Source organism: Lactuca serriola, chromosome 2 (assembly GCF_051521515.1).
Source record: "Lactuca serriola cultivar US96UC23 chromosome 2, Lser_US96UC23_V15, whole genome shotgun sequence".
Taxonomy (NCBI): Eukaryota; Viridiplantae; Streptophyta; class Magnoliopsida; order Asterales; family Asteraceae; genus Lactuca; species Lactuca serriola.
The window spans coordinates 148,946,498-148,966,162 of NC_136409.1; the positions used below are offsets into that span (position 1 = coordinate 148,946,498).

General features: G+C 37.5%; 1 protein-coding gene across 3 annotated transcripts; it reads left to right on the top strand.

Annotated features, from left to right (window-relative positions):
• Positions 1–16,382: 16,382 nt before the first annotated feature.
• LOC145086977 (bifunctional protein FolD 1, mitochondrial-like) lies at positions 16,383–18,539 on the top strand. Of its 3 annotated transcripts, none has more exons than XM_079024858.1 (5): positions 16,383–16,682; positions 17,101–17,417; positions 17,489–17,725; positions 17,792–17,959; positions 18,117–18,539. In XM_079024858.1, exons 1-5 carry the CDS (start codon positions 16,532–16,534, stop codon positions 18,279–18,281), a joined length of 1,038 nt encoding a protein of 345 aa, XP_078880984.1. In that variant the 5' UTR covers positions 16,383–16,531; the 3' UTR covers positions 18,282–18,539. The 3 variants fall into 3 exon arrangements, with proteins under 3 accessions (XP_078880984.1, XP_078880985.1, XP_078880986.1); XM_079024859.1 differs by having other exon boundaries at positions 18,122–18,293; XM_079024860.1 differs by having other exon boundaries at positions 18,031–18,139.
• Positions 18,540–19,665: the final 1,126 nt, after the last annotated feature.

Consider the following 19,665-nt stretch of genomic DNA (forward strand, 5'->3'; position numbering starts at 1 on the left):
CTTTACGTAGATACATTTACCTGTGTATATTAACATGAATACTTGTATCTCGAATTGCGAGGATGATTTATTAGTACCTTCTGTGTAAATCTTCCTGCATATCCCTAGTACCTCGGGATATCTAGACAGGACCCTATCCCTAGTACCTCGGGATACCTAGACGGGCCCCTTTCCCTAGTACCTCGGGATATATGGACGGGACTAACCATTCCGGAACCCATCTGTTAGCAACAGTAGGTGATGAACATCTACGGATGCCTACGGTTATTACTTATATTAGGAGTACCTCGGGATAACAGTTACATACGTCGTGTTAGCCCTAGTACCTCGGGATAACACTTACATTAGTACTTTTTCCTGTTTACTTTATTTTGTGATACTTTCACATAAACGATGAGTTAGACTAAGTACTTTTAGTACTAGTCAATAGAAAGGAAAGACTATCATTTTACTAAACAAAACATTCGGGTCTTGGTAGAAGACTACATTGTCATAACAAAACATTCGGGTCTTGGTAGAAGACTACATTGTCATAACAAAACATTCGGGTCTTGGTAGAAGACTACATTGTCATAACAAAACATTCGGGTCTTGGTAGAAGACTACATCTCAAACTGATAGAAAATAAGGGATTTTCTAGGGTTTTTCATACTTACATCATCATTTCCATTTAAAGGTTTACATGACTTTTAAAACAACTTTTAGTACGCAAGACAATGACACTTATATACTTATGAATTCACCAGCTTTAAAGCTGATACTCTCTTTCAAAATAACTTGTATTCTCAGGTCATCAGTAGACAGGTACGGTGGCCAGGTTTTGAGAAGACGGAGCAGACAAGTCTCGTCTTTTATTTTGATTGTATATTTTTGGTGTCTTATTACAATGAAAGAACACACATGTATTAAAACTTTACTTATAATGCAATGGATGATGTTGTTGCTTGTTTACTATTTTACACTGTTGTGATACTGTACATGACGTCCTCCACCCCTGAACGTTTCCGCCGTTCGTGGTTTTGGGGTGTGACAGATTGGTATCAGAGCTTTGTTTATAATGAATATAGTATATCAACCCATAAAAGATATACTAACTATAAATACATGGGGATTAAAACACTCTGTCTAAGAGTTATACTTTTAAATAATAAAATATTTAAGTAAGTATATGTGCCTGCATTCATACTAAAATCAGTGTCACAATGACAAGAACAAAAGTATTACGATTGTTGAATATCACAAGTAAGCCTGGGGATATATGGTCAGTCTTGGGAATGGCATAGCCTGATCAACTATGCTGGTCCGAGGAGTGATTAGCATATGCCCAAGAATGGTTGTGATATGGAAACAAGTCTAAAAACTTACCAACACAACCATAAAGAAACACCATAGGGGTATTTGGTCTTACAATAATTATCTTAGTTAGTTCGCCTATTTTAGCTATTTCTTATATCCATTTTCTCGCGTAGATTAAAATGGTTGGATTTCACCATGGCGATCCGTACTTTCCGAACCAAGGCAATGCTGGTTGGCTAGAGGCAGAACCAGAAGATGATCACCCAATCCCTTTGGATGATCACCATGCTGAGGGTTTTTCCGATAGTTCTGACTCAGAGCCTGGAGTCAACAACCTACCCCCAGCTGCTCAAAACCCAAACTTGAACCCCCCGTCCCGCATTTCAAGGACCCACGCCTCTGTGGGCCACTAACTTGGCTAGATGGAGCCAGGAACAAGGTCAGCCCATTCCCTACAATGGAGACCGAAGTTTCTACAACCTCACTGAAGGAGGTTCTGCTGACAGGGTCCTACCCATCATGGTTCGTAGAATTTCCAGAAACACGATACTGGGTCAAGCAAATATTGACCGGGTCATAGAGATTGAAGCCAACTCTGGCGTTAACACCATCCACATTCGCCAACTAGAGTCTGCTCATGAAAGGACTCTGGTCCGCAATGCAAATCTGCAGAGGGAACTTGCCGAAACTCAAGCTGAAGTTAGGGAACTTCGAGCTCAGCAAGTGAGAGCTGACAGGCGTATGAGGGACATGGAACGTCTACTGTCGGGATCGAGAACTCATGCTAGCAGTTCTCGTCGCCGATAGAATCTCGTCGACTCCTCTTTTGGATATAACTTAGTTTATGTAAAACTTTGGTCTAATTTCCTATCTTTATAAATCTTAGACCTGTTAGGTCTTGATCTAGTCTTAATTCTGTCAAAATTTCCCATCTTGGTTGATGTAAGGCCTACTTCTAGGCCAATTTTTCCCGAACTTGTTACATCTGTAATTCCAGTATTATTGACAAATATCTAATCATATGGAAATTATTATCCAAATATTGTTATCTTCATTTAGTCATACCATTCCTTCTATTGTTGGGCTATGGGGAGTTACTCCATGAGACACATTCATTAATCATTTATTCTTATCCATGTCGTCATCTTTTAAACGTATAGTTAAAGATGCCGCCACGCAGAAATACAAGGCGTAATCCAAACAACGAAGAACCGATACCACCACCTGAACCTTTTCAACCACCTAATCCTTTCGATGCCAACATGTTCCAGGTAGCTTTCACAGCAGCAGTGGCAGCTGCTATGTCAGCAATCAATGCTCCTGCCCCTAGTGGATCAGGAACAGGTGCACCTCCCTCGAACCACGGCGAAAGCCATGGACATCCTCGAGAATGCACCTACAAGGACTTCACGAACGCCAAACCCCGCAGCTTCAATGGAACTGGGGGTGTTATGGTGTTGAGACAATGGATTGAAAAGATGTAATTCGTCTTTGAAATTTGTGCTTGCCAGGAGGGCAACAAGGTCAAGTTTGCAGCTTGTACCTTCTCTGACAGAGCATTAACATGGTGGAACAGCCATGTTAACTATCTGACTTTGGTGGTGGCGTATTCCATCAGCTGGGAAAAGTTGAAAGACATGTTGATGAAAGAATACTGTCCTCGAGGTGAAGTACAAAAACTCGAGCAGGAATTCTGGGGTCTTCAAATGGTTGGATCCGACATCACGACCTACACAAATAGGTTCTATGATCTGGCAACTTATGCCCTGATATGGTTTCTCTTGAGAGCAAAAAGATATATATATATATATATATATATATATATATATATATATATATATATATGGGGACTGTCACCTCAGATCCAGTCAAGTGTGATCGCTTCCAGGCCTATTACCTTCGATAGCGCCAAGGAACTGGCACAATCTCTCATCGATCACCGAAAACCTCAGAACCCAACAATCCCTACACCCGTACCCCAAAAGTCCAACCCCGACAACAACAAGAAAGGGTGGTCTAAGAGGAAAAGGGGGTCTTCGCAAGGATCCTCCAAGAGACAACAACATGTGGCAATCAATGTTGCCACAGTGACTCCCATTGTCCCTGCGAACCCCTTACCAGCAAAAACTTATGCTGGAACCCTTCCGAAGTGCACCAAGTGCAACTTCCACCACCACGGACCTTGCAAGGAGATGCAGTGCTCAAACTGCAACAGGAAGGGGCATACGGCCCGTTACTGCAAGGCTCCAACAACTCAGGCCGCCCAGGTTCCTAACGCCGGTATGGGCCAAGCTTGCTACGGTTGTGGCGAAGTGGGCCACTACAAGAGGAACTGCCCTAAAGCAGGGATGGCTGGGGGAGTAGGAAGAGTTATGGCCCTAGGCCACGAGGAAGCGGTAGCTGATCCTATGATAGTTACTGGTACGTTTCTCCTCGATAACTCATATGCTTGCATACTTTTCGATAGTGGAGCAGAGAAAAGTTTTGTAAGTCACAAATTTGCACACCTGCTTAAACAAAAACCATGTGCATTAGATAGTTCATTCACGGTAGAAATGGCTAACGGGAAAACAGAGAGTACTAACTGCATATACGTAGGTTGTACCTTAACTTTAGATGGCCATACTTTCAAGATAGATCTCATGCCAATCCCAATTAAATGTTTCGACATTATCATCGGCATGGATTGGTTGAGTCTTCTTCGCGCCGACATCATGTGCTTTGAAAAAGTAGTCCGTCTTAACCTTCCTAACAACGAAACCTTAGTTATCTATGGCGACAAACCTAGTACGATCCTTCACATCATTTCGTGCATTCAAGCCCAGAAGTGCTTGCGGAAGGAATACCATGCATTCCTCGCACACGTCGTCGATACCAGTCAAGAACTGAAAGACATTCAGAGCATCCCAGAAGTACGCGAATTTCCCGACATCTTCCCAGAAGAACTTCCCGGTTTACCACCACAATGCCAAGTCAAGTTCAGAATCGACTTAGTGCCAGGAGCTATCCCAGTAGCCAAATCTCCTTATCGTCTGGCACCGGCCGAGATGCAGGAACTTTCCAGTCAACTTAACGAACTTCTCAAGAAGGGATTCATTCGACCAAGCTTCTCACCATGAGGAGCACCGGTCTTGTTCGTCAAGAAGAAAGATGGATCGTTTCGCATGTGCATCGACTATAGAGAACTCAACAAACTTACCATTAAAAATCATTATCCCTTGCCCCGCATTGACGATTTATTTGATCAACTTCAAGGATCCAACTACTTCTCGAAGATAGATCTACGATCCGGATATCACCAACTACGAGTGTTAGAGGAGGATGTTCCCAAGACAGCCTTCTGAACTCGTTATGGGCACTACGAGTTTGTAGTGATGTCGTTCGGATTAACCAACGCGCCTGCGGTATTCATGGATCTAATCAATAGGGTGTGTCGTCCTTACTTGGATCAGTTCGTCATCGTCTTCATTGATGACATACTCATCTACTCTCGAAGTAAGGAGGAGCATAGTCAACATCTCCGTAGAGTCTTAGAAACATTGCGAGCGGAGAAGCTCTACGCGAAGTTCTCCAAATGTGAATTTTGGATTCGACGAGTCGAATTTTTGGGCCATGTTGTTAGCGAAGAGGGAATACACGTGGACCCCTCCAAAATCAAGGCCATTGAGAACTGGTCAGCACCGAAGACACCTACAGATATTCGTCAATTTCTAGGTCTCGCTGGCTACTATCGCAGGTTCATTCAGAACTTCTCCAGCATTGCGAAACCTCTCACAACCCTGACCCAGAAAGGCGTGGCCTTTGACTGGGAAGAGAAGCAGGAAAGAGCGTTCCAAACGCTCAACCGAGCCTTGTGCACCGCCCTGATACTATCCCTCCCCGAAGGGATAGAAGACTTCATTGTCTATTGCGATGCATCCAATCAAGGACTTGGATGTGTGCTGATGCATCGAGGTAAAGTCATAGCCTATGCCTCGAGACAGCTGAAGACACATGAGGTTAACTATACCACCCACGATCTTGAGCTAGGAGCAGTTGTGTTTGCTCTAAAGATATGGCGACATTACCTATATGGTACAAAAAGCACGATCTTTACAGACCATAAGAGTCTATAACACATTTTTGACCAGAAATAGCTCAACATGAGACAATGACGGTGGGTCAAGCTACTCAGTGATTACGAGTGCGAAATTCGTTATCATCCGGGTAAAGCCAATGTAGTAGCCGACGCCCTAAGTCGGAAAGAATATACTGGTCGTAGAGTCAAATCTTTGACTCTAACTATCCATTCACACTTGTCCATGCAAATTAAGGAGGCTCAGCTTGATGCTTTGAAACCTGAAAACGTGGCTAGTGAATCCCTTAGAGGGATGGATAAGAACTTAGAAATCAAGGGTGGCGGAGCCTTATACCTCATGGATCGGATCTGGACACCGAAACACGGTGGCTTCAGAGACTTGGTCATGACCGAAGCTCACAACACTCGTTAATCCGTCCACCCGGGTTCAGATAAGATGTATCTGGATCTTAAAAAGTTATACTGGTGGCCTAACATGAAAGCAGACATTGCTACCTTCGTGAGTAAATGCCTTACTTGCGCAAAGGTCAAGGTCGAATACCAGAAACCCTATGGTCTTCTACAGCAACCGGAGATACCAGAATGGAAGTGGGAGCGGATCACTATGGACTTCATAACCAAGTTGCCCAAGACGACGGGTGGACTTGACTCCATATGGGTCATCGTCGATAGACTGACCAAGTCTGCACACTTCTTGCCAATCAAAGAAACGGACAAGATGGAGAAACTCACACGAACTTACATTAGGGAGATTGTAAGGTTGCACGGTGTTTGTGACAACCCGATATTTCAACTCTTTGTAACGACCAAAATGGGTCAAGTATTGTAACCACTTCTGAGTAATAAAATTTACTTTCATAAAAAAAATGTACAAATAAGTTCTATTTAATTTCCTTCTATGATTAAATGTCTTTGAACCATGATCGTACGTGAAAAGAACGCCCAAATCCGACTTCATATAGCGAAGTTATGATTTTTCCAAGTTCGGCTTAGCAACAGACAGCTAAAAACTCGAATCGGAAATCGAGCGACTTTTGGCCGGAATGACCTAAACGAGAATCGAAGGTCTCGACAATGGTATTCCAGCGGTAAAAAGTCTGGCAAAAACCGACATCAGATAAAGAAGTTATGAATTTTCAAAGAAATTCCTTAAACACGATGGGTTTTTAATAAATAATAAAAAAAAATTGGAATTTGCCGACGAAGTCTAAACGAAAGTTGTAGAGCGTAATCTCACCTATGCGTGGATATAAAGACCATCGAGAACGGAGTTCGTATGAAGAAGATATGAATTTATGAAGTTTATTAAATAAATTAATTATTTATTTTATTCAAAATTCGGATATTATCCGAAGGGGAGTCAGCGTCCTCATCCGAGGTACGCGCTGCGTACTCCTGTACGCCCTGCGTAACCGAGAGGATTGGCCTCTGATCGTCCACGTCGCGCTATCCGAAGGAACCGACCCGTCCGACCCGTCCGAAGCCCCGACCCGACGTCCCATCCGACCCACCGTCCCATCCGACCCGCGTACCCAGCAACCCGTCCCATCCGAACCGAGGCAGTCGAGGCTTCGGTCATGCATGACGTACGCGTACGCGCTGCGTACGAGCGTACGCCCCGCGTACCGAGGCAGACCAGCCTTACTATAAATAGGATGCGAGGGTTTCCAAAGAAAGGGCTCATTTCTCTTCTCTCTCTCTCAACTTTGCCTCGTTTTCCGTGTCCGTTCAAACCTGAAGCTCTGGTCTTTTTGGCTCAAGTCCCGAAGGTCGATTTTACTCCCGAGATTCCCGAGAATCCCGAGGAAAATACGTTTCCCGAGACGAAACTCTGCCCGGTTTTCCATCTCGCTATCTCCAAAACTTTCAAGTGAGTTTCATACCCCTTAATCAACCTTTTTAATTATTCTAAATACTTTTATATGCTTTCAAGGGGGGGGGGGGGGGTTACAAGTAAAACACACGAGTATTATCGTGTGTTACATAAAGAAACTCTTTTATATACTGTTATATATTTAAATCACATGCGATTTATAAACCTTTAAAGGAACTTTTATATATATATAACATATATTACAATAGCATTTTATCTTTTAAAATATAAAGTTGTTGTAATGCATGTATAAACTAAACTGTTCTTAGATTTTTCTTGTCTATCTTAGACTCTACACCAAAAATCTATGCTTTCATAAACAAGTGATTCTTTTCCTAAGTATTTCTAAACAAACAAGGCACACTTTATGAAAACTATAATAGGTATAGTTTTACGAACAGATTTCTAACTCTTATGTACTAGAAACATATATTTCAAGAAGTTTACTTTCGTATACAAGAACAAACGTAACATTTTAACAAGTAGACCTGTTTTTATACCACGGATTTGTGAGACACTAACTTCATGTACGTTCGAGTACACATTTCAAGTCCTGTATTATATACCAGAATCCCTTGGAGGGGGAGCATGGTGTTTGTGTATAGATCTATACGGGCTTGACAACCCGCGCCCTGACTGTTAGCTGCAGTCCACCGTTCGGGGTGACAAACGTCATAACATTCCAACGCCTGAAGAACGTTGTGTATAGGCATTCAGAGTCAATAGTATGGTTATAAAACTCACAAGGGGTATTAAAAATGCATTGATTTACAAGGTTTTCAAACTCATTGGTTATTTTACATATACATACATTTTGGAAACAAACATTGGTCTTGAGTGAAGGCTACTTTTATACTAGTAGAAAATATAGGATTTTCTAAACACAAACAAACAAAGATAAAACATTTCATTTCATTCAAACATTGTCACTTAAATACTTATGAAATTCACCAGCTTAAATGCTGATCTACTCTTTCAAAATTACTTGTATGTCCCAGGGATTCAGTAATTTCAGGTACTAATATGCTTTTGAAGAAGAGATGTTGCGGCGCTAGTTTAATCTCATATTTTGACATCATATTGTAATTGGTTTTGAACATGTAACTTTTGACAAATGTAAACTTTCAATTATATATATGATGGTTGTATTGCTTTCTTTACTATGTATTCATTTGTTACGCTACCACATGAAGTCATCCGCCCCCGAACATTTCCGCCGTTCAGGTTTGGGGGTGTGACAGTGTTCCTTTATCTATCATCCCGGACAAAGATAGTAGATTCACTTCGAGGTTCTGGCAGTCATTACAAAGTTCCCTAGGAACTAGCCTGGACATGAGTACAGCCTACCATCCACAGACCGACGGGCAAAGTGAGAGGACTATCCAAACCTTAGAATATATGTTGCGTGCCTGTGTGATTGACTTTGGAAAAGCTTGGGATACCCATTTACCCCTTTTCGAATTTTCCTACAACAACAGTTATCACACTAGCATAAAGGCAGCTCCATTCGAGGCCCTCTATGGCTGAAAGTGCAGATCCCCTCTGTGCTGGGCTGAAGTGGGTGATACCCAGTTAGCTAAGGGACGAGTTCCCAAAAGCACTCTCACGGGTCCGGAGATCATTCGGGAAACGATAGAGAAGATCGTTCAAATTCGTGAACGATTGAAAGCCTCTAGAGACCGACAGAAAAGCTACGCTGACAAGCGGAGGAAACCATTGGAATTCCAGGTGGGCGACCGAGTCCTACTGAAGGTCTCACCCTGGAAGGGCTTGATACGCTTTGGAAAGCGTGGGAAGCTCAATCCAAGATACATAGGGACTTTTGAGATTCTCGCGAGAATCGGCCCTGTAGCTTACAAACTCAATCTACCGCACGAACTCAGTAACGTACATCCTACCTTCCACGTCTTGAACTTGAAAAAGTGTCTGTCCGACGAGACTCTTGTTATTCCACTCGACGAGATCGAGATCAACGAGAGCCTCAACTTCGTGGAGGAACCAGTAGAGATCATGGACCAAGAGGTCAAGCAAACAAAGCAGAGTCGTATCCCGATAGTGAAGGTGCGCTGGAACGCAAAGCGTGGACCTGAATTCACTTGGGAACGAGAGGATCAGATGAAACTGAAATACCCTCATCTTTTCGCTTAGTTATGTGTAATTTCTTATTTGCTTAAATTCTAATTTCGGGACCAAATTCCTTCTAACGGGGAAATTTCCATTTTGTACAAACTATATCACTTCAATAGAAGTTATAGCAGTCACAGTTAATTTTCAGACTTTTTCGTGTAAGTTTGAGTAATTCAGGGTTTACACTTTAGGAAATATCAGGAGAGTGAGTGCACTAGGGTTTTGTGCAACACTGTTATTCCAACACTCTATTATATAAGAGATCATTTCGGGAATAAAAATATTTTCTGCCAAAAATATCTCAGGACTATAAATAGAATTCTGAACCAAATTCATTCATTATTCGCATTTCCAACTAGAGAAAAGCCATTTTCTCTCTCACGGATCTTTGGGTTTTTATCCCAAATCATGAGTACCCCTCTCTAGTAGTGTTATATAGCTTTAAATGTGTTCATAACATAGATTACATAGCTAAATCACGAGATTTAGGAGTTTACTCCCCAAGGTGTTCTTGGGCGGTAAACTCCCGAAAACAATGCCTAGCCTTTCCCCCGAGATATACTACTGCCTTGGACTTATATAAGAGTGTATTAGGGACAAGAAAACATCAAAGAAACACCCAAGTTTGGGAGTTCACGGCCCAAGATGATCTTGGACCGTGAACTCCAAAATCATGCACAAAAGGGTGCTTTTAAGGCCCCTAAAGCCTTAGACAATTACTAGAAATTGTTCCCCACTTAAATGAAGGGCTAAAACACATCAAAAGCACCCCTTCAAATGATTTCACGGCCCTAATAAGGTTCTTGGGCCGTGAACATCAAACAAAGGCACCAAAGTGTGCCTAAGGCCTTCATATGCTTGGAATAAAAGTCTAGAACCTATACCACTTGTGCAAGAGACTTGAAAGCATCAAAAACAACCATCCTTAAGAGTTTACTGCCGCAAACTCTAAGGGAAATGGCCTTAGGGCCGTAAACTCCTAAATGGAGTGTTTTTATGCCTTAAACCCTTCCAAGGACTTAACCACCAATTTGGAATAATTCTAGGGATTATTTAACACCTTAAAACAACCAAAGACATTAAGTCTTGGAGTTTACGGCTGTAAACTCAAGAGTTTACAACCGTAAACTCCATGTGTGATGGTATATGAGGAGTAAACTCATATATGGGGTCCTTTGGAACCCTAAACACAAGTGCCTTGTCCCACAATAGCTTAGATGCAATCCTTAGGGCTTAAAACACTTATATAAAGTGTTTATTATGTCTAGGATGTCTTAACATTATCAATTAGTAATTTGAGACTAATTGAGTGCATATATGTGTGATTATATGTTCATTAGGATCGTAGTGTGTGTACAAGTCCTCACTTGACACCTAACAATCCTACACCGTCCAGTTCATCCGAACCACCATCTACAAGTGAGTTCATACCCCTAATCAATGTTTAAATGATTTTAAATGCTTTAATGGGGGGGGATACAAGTAGAAAACAGCATGTTATTAAATCCTCTATATGTATTTTATAACTGTGTTTTCATTCAACAGATTTCACATACTACAAAATGTGATGCATGAAATGGTTTTCTATCTTTAAAATACTTTGTTATCAAATGTATTACTTTTGAAATGTTTATCAAAATGACATCAAGTCACTTTTATATTTGTTCAAAACCCTTAGATGTCTTACAAAACCATTTTACATTCTTGAACTAAACTATGCGTATACACTTATATTCTTATATATGTATTGATGATATAGTTTACATCTTTCATTTAGTTTCCCACACCCTTGAGTAGTAAGAGTGTATAAACCTACTTGAACAACCAATTACCTTTCAGTAAATTATCATAGGGATAATTTGTAGATATCAAACATTATTCCTATTACAAGGAATCACACAAGAGTCAGTTCATTCATGAGTCTATACCAGTACATTACCTGATACATGAGTACATTTACATATGCTTACATGATACATGAATACGCTTACATGAACACATTACATGAGTACCTTTACGTAGATACATTTACCTGTGTATATTAACATGAATACTTGTATCTCGAATTGCGAGGATGATTTATTAGTACCTTCTGTGTAAATCTTCCTGCATATCCCTAGTACCTCGGGATATCTAGACAGGACCCTATCCCTAGTACCTCGGGATACCTAGACGGGCCCCTTTCCCTAGTACCTCGGGATATATGGACGGGACTAACCATTCCGGAACCCATCTGTTAGCAACAGTAGGTGATGAACATCTACGGATGCCTACGGTTATTACTTATATTAGGAGTACCTTTACAGGGACTAACCTTTCCTCCGCCATGCTGCTACTACAGAGGACAATTGGACAATCTTCGGATGTTCATTAGGTTATATATGTCGTGTTAGCCCTAGTACCTCGGGATAACAGTTACATACGTCGTGTTAGCCCTAGTACCTCGGGATAACACTTACATTAGTACTTTTTCCTGTTTACTTTATTTTGTGATACTTTCACATAAACGATGAGTTAGACTAAGTACTTTTAGTACTAGTCAATAGAAAGAAAAGACTATCATTTTACTAAACAAAACATTCGGGTCTTGGTAGAAGACTACATTGTCATAACAAAACATTCGGGTCTTGGTAGAAGACTACATTGTCATAACAAAACATTCGGGTCTTGGTAGAAGACTACATTGTCATAACAAAACATTCGGGTCTTGGTAGAAGACTACATCTCAAACTGATAGAAAATAAGGGATTTTCTAGGGTTTTTCATACTTACATCATCATTTCCATTTAAAGGTTTACATGACTTTTAAAACAGTTTTTAGTAAGCAAGACAATGACACTTATATACTTATGAATTCACCAGCTTTAAAGCTGATACTATCTTTCAAAATAACTTGTATTCTCAGGTCATCAGTAGACAGGTATGGTGGCCAGGTTTTGAGAAGACGGAGCAGACAAGTCTCGTCTTTTATTTTGATTGTATATTTTTGGTGTCTTATTACAATGAAAGAACACACATGTATTAAAACTTTACTTATAATGCAATGGATGATGTTGTTGCTTGTTTACTATTTTACACTGTTGAGATACTGTACATGACGTCCTCCACCCCTGAACGTTTCCGTCGTTCGTGGTTTTGGGGTGTGACAAGAGTTGTAACACATGTTTTCTAAAATGGTTTGGTTTAGGTCGTAAGAAGTAAAAAGCATGGTTTTTAGGGAAAACTAGGTGTCACGACGTGACCATAAGGAGGTTACGACGTTACAATCCAAAATGAAGAACGCACATCTGAAGAGTGGTTACAACATGACATGTATGTAGTTATGACGTGAGGAAGGTTGCAACCCAAGCCCATGATATTTTAGGGTTCCTTCATATTTAAACCCCATTAACTCAAATTTAGGGTTCATTATCGGCCTCCATCACCCTCAAACCTCATAATAACCTAACCCTAACCTCTCTTGGTGGTTCTTGCCTCATTTTGGTGGTTTTGGTGCTCTTTGAAGAAAGTAGGAGGAGGATTAGTGCTAGGATCAAGCAAGCAACATATTCTCATTTTTGATTTCACCCTTTAGACCATTTGTAAGGATTCAAGCTTTTACCTTTATGATTTATTCTCTTAGATCTAAGTTGTTGTGATCCCTTTTGGTTCATGGTTTTGATTTGAGTTAATAAATGGAATAAAGTTGGCAACTTTATGATCATCTTGAGTCCATAAAGCATCATATCTTATGGATCTAAGGATTGATTATGAATTGTGAACCTTGCTTAAGTGTTAGGACATTTTCTTGGCTTTTGACCTAAGTAGGGTAGAGGACATGCATGGAGCATGCATGTCCATAAAGTTGTCATTTTATGAACCTATGGAGTCCCTTAAAGCTTTCTGGAAAGTAGGAGTTGAAGACTTAATGGATTAATGACTCAAACCATTAAGTTGTTGTCTCAGACTGTGGTCACAACGTTACGTTGAGGATGTCACGACGTGACTAAGGAAGATTTCACGATTATCTTGTCCTAATGAGTTCACAACGTGACCAAGGAGGGTTCATGTCGTGATCCTTGCTGAGTGAGTTGGTTGAGTTGGTGTGAGAACAGTTGGAATCAGGTTGAGTGTGTTCTCACGACGTGACCAAGGGTTGGTTACAAGAGGGTCGATTGTTGGTATCATTGGTTGTTGAATTTGACTTTGACCGTTTACATTTTGGTATGGTTGACTTTTGGTCAAATTGATAGATTTAGTATATAAGCTAAGGTTGGACCTTGTATGTTTTGATAGGTGTGTTGTAGCACCAGTTGCGTTGCATTGAGTTGTGCTTTAGTTGATTTCGTGAGTCAAGTGAGTCTTCTCACTATACTTTGTAGGATGCTAGCTGTCTTTGTAACTCTTGCATTGTGTGTTGGGTTGGACCCATTGATATGCATGTTGGGTTGGGCTCATTTGCACGTTGGGTTGGGCTATTGATATGTTTGATTAGGCCTATTTGTATGCAGGGTTGGGTTCATTGATATGTGGGGATGGGATTGTCAGTATGATGGGTTACGCCCATTATTACAGGTTAGGCCCAATGTGTGGGTTGGGCCCGTTACTATGTATGGTATGTGGTATTTTGGGGATCTCACTAAGCTTTGTGCTTTAAACATTTTTAGGTATTTCCAGTTCCAAAGGGAAGGGACCGACTTGACTATGTCGTATCCCCTGATGGCTTTTTCCGCACTAATTACTTTTGATTTACTAATGTTTGAAAAATACATTTTTACTTTGTTGGTTTTGGTATATAATGTTGTATGAATTGATGGTTTGAAAATGAAAATTTTAATACTATTTTTGGGACGTTACACAATTTTTGTAAATTGTTTTGTACACAGGGATCAAACATGCCAACATACTAACGTATTGTGGCCAAAGTGAATGTTCCACATAAAGAAGGACCAAATGTGAAGTTATTCTAAACTTATTGTTAAAGTCATTTGTGGCAAAAGTGTGAAATTAAGAACTTTTGTTTGTCGCTAAAATGTAAAATAAGAAACTTTTGTGGTGAAAGCAAGAAAACACAAAAATATATTGTCCTAGGCCAACTTGTTTTAATATATAGTATATTATTTATAAGTGTATATTTATTTATTATTAATTTAGATTAACATATTCTCGAAAAGTTTGTATTTGTATATGAATCCAAATACTTGAGAAATATAAAAATATTCTTTTTAGTTGTTATATTTTCATGATTGTAAGTTGTTATATATATACATTCATTGTGTTAGTCTGTCGTATATTATTTTTAATCTTTTGTTATTTACGTTTTTTGTTACATGGTTTTTGGTATTGTAAGCACCTTATCATTTCCTTCATTTACATGAAAGTACTCATTAATGTATGGATGTATCATATGCATTTATTATTCACAAATGTTTATAACGGAACGAATAACAGAAACTGATAATGATGATTTTTTATTAAAAATTATTTTAATTATTTTGCTTTTTTTACATTGAAAATGAACATCTTATCATGTTGTCAATTTTCTAATCATATACATCCAAGTAAAATATTCAACAATAATAGAATTATATTTTTAAAATCACATAAGTTACGAACCCGGTGATGAAACTGAATAAAAAATATAAGATTTTGCGAACTAAGAGCTAACTAACTGAAATAAATAAATTTAAGTAGAGTCATATTTTTTTTGCTCCAATATACATCCATAATATTTTCTTGATATCTAAATAAAATAGAATACAAAATATGTGAATATAAATTGAAATTGAGAAAATTATCCGGATATTTTTAGACTTTCAAAAGCTTGATTATCATATCCATTTTTGGTTCTCATCGACATATTTTACCATTCAAACTATTTTTTTCATTGTGAGTGACCATGCATAAAATAGTCTTCGTATATAGGTTAAATATTTCAATTAATCAAGGAGTTAATTAACATAAGTTGAAAGGGTGTGAATTTCAAATGAATATGGTTCAAGATATATGATTTATCTTGAACCTTTAGATGACCTCTTTTATAAGAATTATAAAGATGCAATTATGACTTTTTGGAAACAGTTCACCTAAAACTATAAACTCTAAACCCTAACTGCATCCCATCTCCGTTACCTGATGTTGGTGTTGTCCCCCTTCTGCTGAGATTGTCAACTTTAAGGAATCATGGAAGAAATATGACTTGATTTGTTTTGTTGATTGGAGTCTACAAGCTGTTCACATTGCTCGTGTCCTAACGATATATATATATATATATATATATATATATATATATATATATATATATATATATATATATATATATATATATATATATATATATACCACTTTACCTTACCTTATTGGTATAGAAACCAAATATCAAATTTTATATATATATATATATATATATAGTGGTACCTTACCTTATTGGTATAGAAACCAAATATCAAATTTTATATATATATATATATATATATATATATATATATATATATATATATATATATATATCCTGGATCAAGTAAAGACTCTGGGTTTTCGACAAGCTACGGCCGAATCCATTTCATATATATATATATATATATATATATATATATATATATATATATATATATATATATATATATATATATATATATATAATTTGATATTTGGTTTCTATACCAATAAGGTAAAGTCGAAACCCTCTTTGGTTGGTGTTTATTGGTTAATCAAATATGATTCAAATAGACTATTCTTTGAGAAATAATTTTAAGTTATTATTTATGTTTGGTTCTTAATTGTTTGCTTAACTAATTTTGTACAAGTACTTATGCAAAAATACTAGGCTCTAGATCTAAAGAAAACAGAGTAACATGGAGCATTTCTGGAGTTGTCATTATTCCTTTTTATATCAGATACATTTATATATTCTACTAAATATTTAACATGAAATATTCATTATTTTACAAGTACTACTTTATTGTACCAACTATCAAACATGATAAATTATTAATATTTATTTCTTTAATAACAAAAAGGTAAAGGGAGGACACCTGTGAGACCCATTTCACCTGGATCCTACACGTCGTCATCATGATGCAGCTTCAATTTGATTCTCTTCATATCAGCAATGGAGTCGATTCTCGTGTTCTTCCGTCTTCGATTTGACTGATAATACCAGTTCCTCAGTATTTGTGATGCGAGGTACTTTAGCTCTTTCATGGCGCATACTGGCCAATAAGTCGTTCAGTTCGTCTTCTATGACGCCTCTTGTTTGCCTAGACCGCCCTGATATATGGTGTCCCGCTCCATCGCCGTCTGAAGTTTCTTCGCATCTTACACACGACTGTAAGAAATCCTCGCTCCTATATCTCAATCAGTAACTCTTAACTCTTAATACCTTCGATTACTCGATTGGCTTTGGGCCTTTGGTTGTTCATACGTTTTCAGTTCCAAAATTGGAGTCGCATTTGCAAAATACACCAAGGTTATGGGTTTATGTAAACATTAGTGGTGAACATTTGTCATTTTACACTAAATTGGACTCTAATTTGATAAATCTATGCTGCTTTTGATGTAAAGTTGACTCGAAAATGTTGAGAGGAAGAAGATTAATTAAACTGGTTTTCTGTGATTTTGAGTTTTCAGTCTTTTAGACGGAGTTCCTCTTCCATAAGTACCTGTATATGAACATCATCATATTGATTTTTTCTCGTTGGAGACATAATCTATCTTTTTGTAACCCTAAAACTTGTGTGTCAAACAGATAATGAACATACAGCAGCAGAAATCAATGGGAGATCAATCGCCAATGAAATTAAAGCTACATTAGCGACTCAAGTTTCTAATATGAAGAATTCAATCAATAAGGTACCTGGATTAGGCGTAATATTGGTGGGAAAAAGAAAAGATTCACGCACATTTGTACGCATCAAGAAAAAAGCTTGCGAACAAGTTGGAATCGCCTCAGTAGTAACAGAGCTTCCTGACGACTGTACAGAAAGCGAAGTTCTTGATGCTGTTTCAATGTTAAATCACAACGAATCAATCCATGGCATTCTCGTCCAGCTTCCATTACCCAATGTAAATTACTCTTTTACCCTATCTTTTGCAATCAAGTTCAATCGATTCACCCAATGTAACTGTTGATTCAGCATTTGTGTGAGGAGAAGATTATAAATTCAGTGAAAGTTGAAAAAGATGTGGATGGTTTTCATCCTGTGAACATGGGAAACCTTGCAATGAGAGGAAGGGAGCCTTTGTTTATTCCTTGTGCTTCTTTGGGGTGTATCGAGGTGCTTAATCGATGCAGTGTAGAAATTTTAGGTAAGAAAGCAGTGGTAATTGGAAGAAGCATGATTACTGGATTACCCACTTCCTTGCTATTACAGGTATTTATTTTATTTGTATCCTAATTGTCTTGTATTTGTCTGAATCACATGTCTTTCTACATTCAGAGGCATCATGCTACAGTAAGCGTTGTGCATTCATTCACAAAGAATCCAGAGGAAATAACATGTGAAGCTGACATTTTGGTTTCAGATGTTGGAGTTCCAAATTTGGTTCGAAGTCATTGGTTGAAGCCTGGGGTTGTGGTAATTGATATGGGGTCAACTTTGGTCAAGGTACCTTTTTTAAAATTTTATTTTAGACTAAATTACATTTTTGGTCCCTGACTATAGTTGATTTTTTTCAGTTTTGGTCCTTATTTGAGGTTTAACTCAGCCATAGGAATATCAACTATTAAGTCCATGTAAAATGACGAATTTACCCTTTATACAGAATAGTTCAGATGTGTGTGGAGATGTTTGCTATGAAGAAGCAATGCATAAAGCATCGGCAATTACTCCTGTCCCTGGTGGTGTTGGACCTGTTACCATCTCCATGCTACTTTCGAATACACTTGAAGCTGCTAAGCGTGCATATCAATGGACTCAAAAATCATAATATAATCAACAATAACAATAATAATAATAATAATATATTATGTATCAATTTCAAATGTACATATATATCATCTCCCCTCAATGGACTCAAAAATCATAATATAACCCAACTAAGTTAGGTATGTCCAATTTATTTAATGATTTAAACAAAAAAATTGCATATAAATTATCGCGTCTTCGAGTTGAAATATTCAATCTTGATATTGTTTAATTTTTCATGTATTAATTACATTAAACAGGTTGAAATCTCTTGTTAAAACTTGTTTAAAATTACATCGGTTACTATAACTTCACTTATTGTCTAAGCAGATTAATTGCTAGATGTATTATAGTTAGATGGTAGCATCGACTAATATAAAATTAATGGGGTTTAATCAAGATTTTTAGAATACTGATTTTAATAATATAAAAACTTTGTTTGGCAAAATGGTATTTCAAGATCTTCATCACAAGAAAACTTTGAAAAAAAAATTATTGGCAACTAAGGAGATTTTCGTAAAAAAATAAATAAATAAATAACAGTTTCATGGTACAAACTACAAAGAACAATTTTTCATATGCGTAGTGAAGTTTGCAATACTGATTTCTTGGTTATTTCGTAGGACGATATTCTTATTAAACTTTTTTTTTTCGAAACGAAGTTTTATACATTTTGCATTCCTATTTTCATATTGGGTACTTCAAATTAGTAGTTACAATTAATTTTGGGTTTTGCTGAAAAAAAAATATTAATAAGTTTGGCTGTGTTTAACTTTTACTTTTCATTATTAAAAAATATTATTGCTTATGTACGCCTTTTCAATCCTGTTTTATAGGCTTTCTAGTTTCTACTCAAAACTCTTTTCTTATTATTAATTCTTTTTTTATTAAGAAAACAAAGATAGTTTGTTGGAATATTACGTGATGCTTTTTTTAGTAATTAATTAATAAATAATTGTGGAAAATATTATTATCGTTGATGGAAATAATCAAATACGAGCCATCTTACTTTTTATTATTGAATAATAACTGAACTAGATTATAGTCCGCGTTAAACGCGGGAAACGCATAAAAAAACATATAAGCGTTTATAGATATTTTATAATGATTATAAAAAAATATATGGTTATTGGTATTATTGAAATGTGTAGAAAATACATTGAACACGATAAATATATATAATCATTGAAAGATCTTTTTGCAGACATCATTTTTTGTTTTATTAGTTGAACGACTTTCCTCGTCTCATATAGTTATGATATTTATATATTTATAAGCATTTTAATTAGACGTTCATTGCATAATAATGTTACCTAATTTAAACATATATTGACAACCAATATACTGTTTTTTCTATTGCATTAAATATTGACATGTATTTCATTTATTCAAATAAAGTTATGCAA

Excerpts from the sequence above, each read along its gene's own strand:
- LOC145086977 (XM_079024858.1), top strand. The coding sequence starts at position 16,532 with ATGCGAGGTACTTTAGCTCTTTCATGGCGCATACTGGCCAATAAGTCG. Across the intron at positions 16,683-17,100 it reads TTCGCATCTTACACACGACT|ATAATGAACATACAGCAGCA; the intron begins GTAAGAAATCCT and ends TGTGTCAAACAG. Across the intron at positions 17,960-18,116 it reads TGGGGTCAACTTTGGTCAAG|AATAGTTCAGATGTGTGTGG; the intron begins GTACCTTTTTTA and ends CCCTTTATACAG.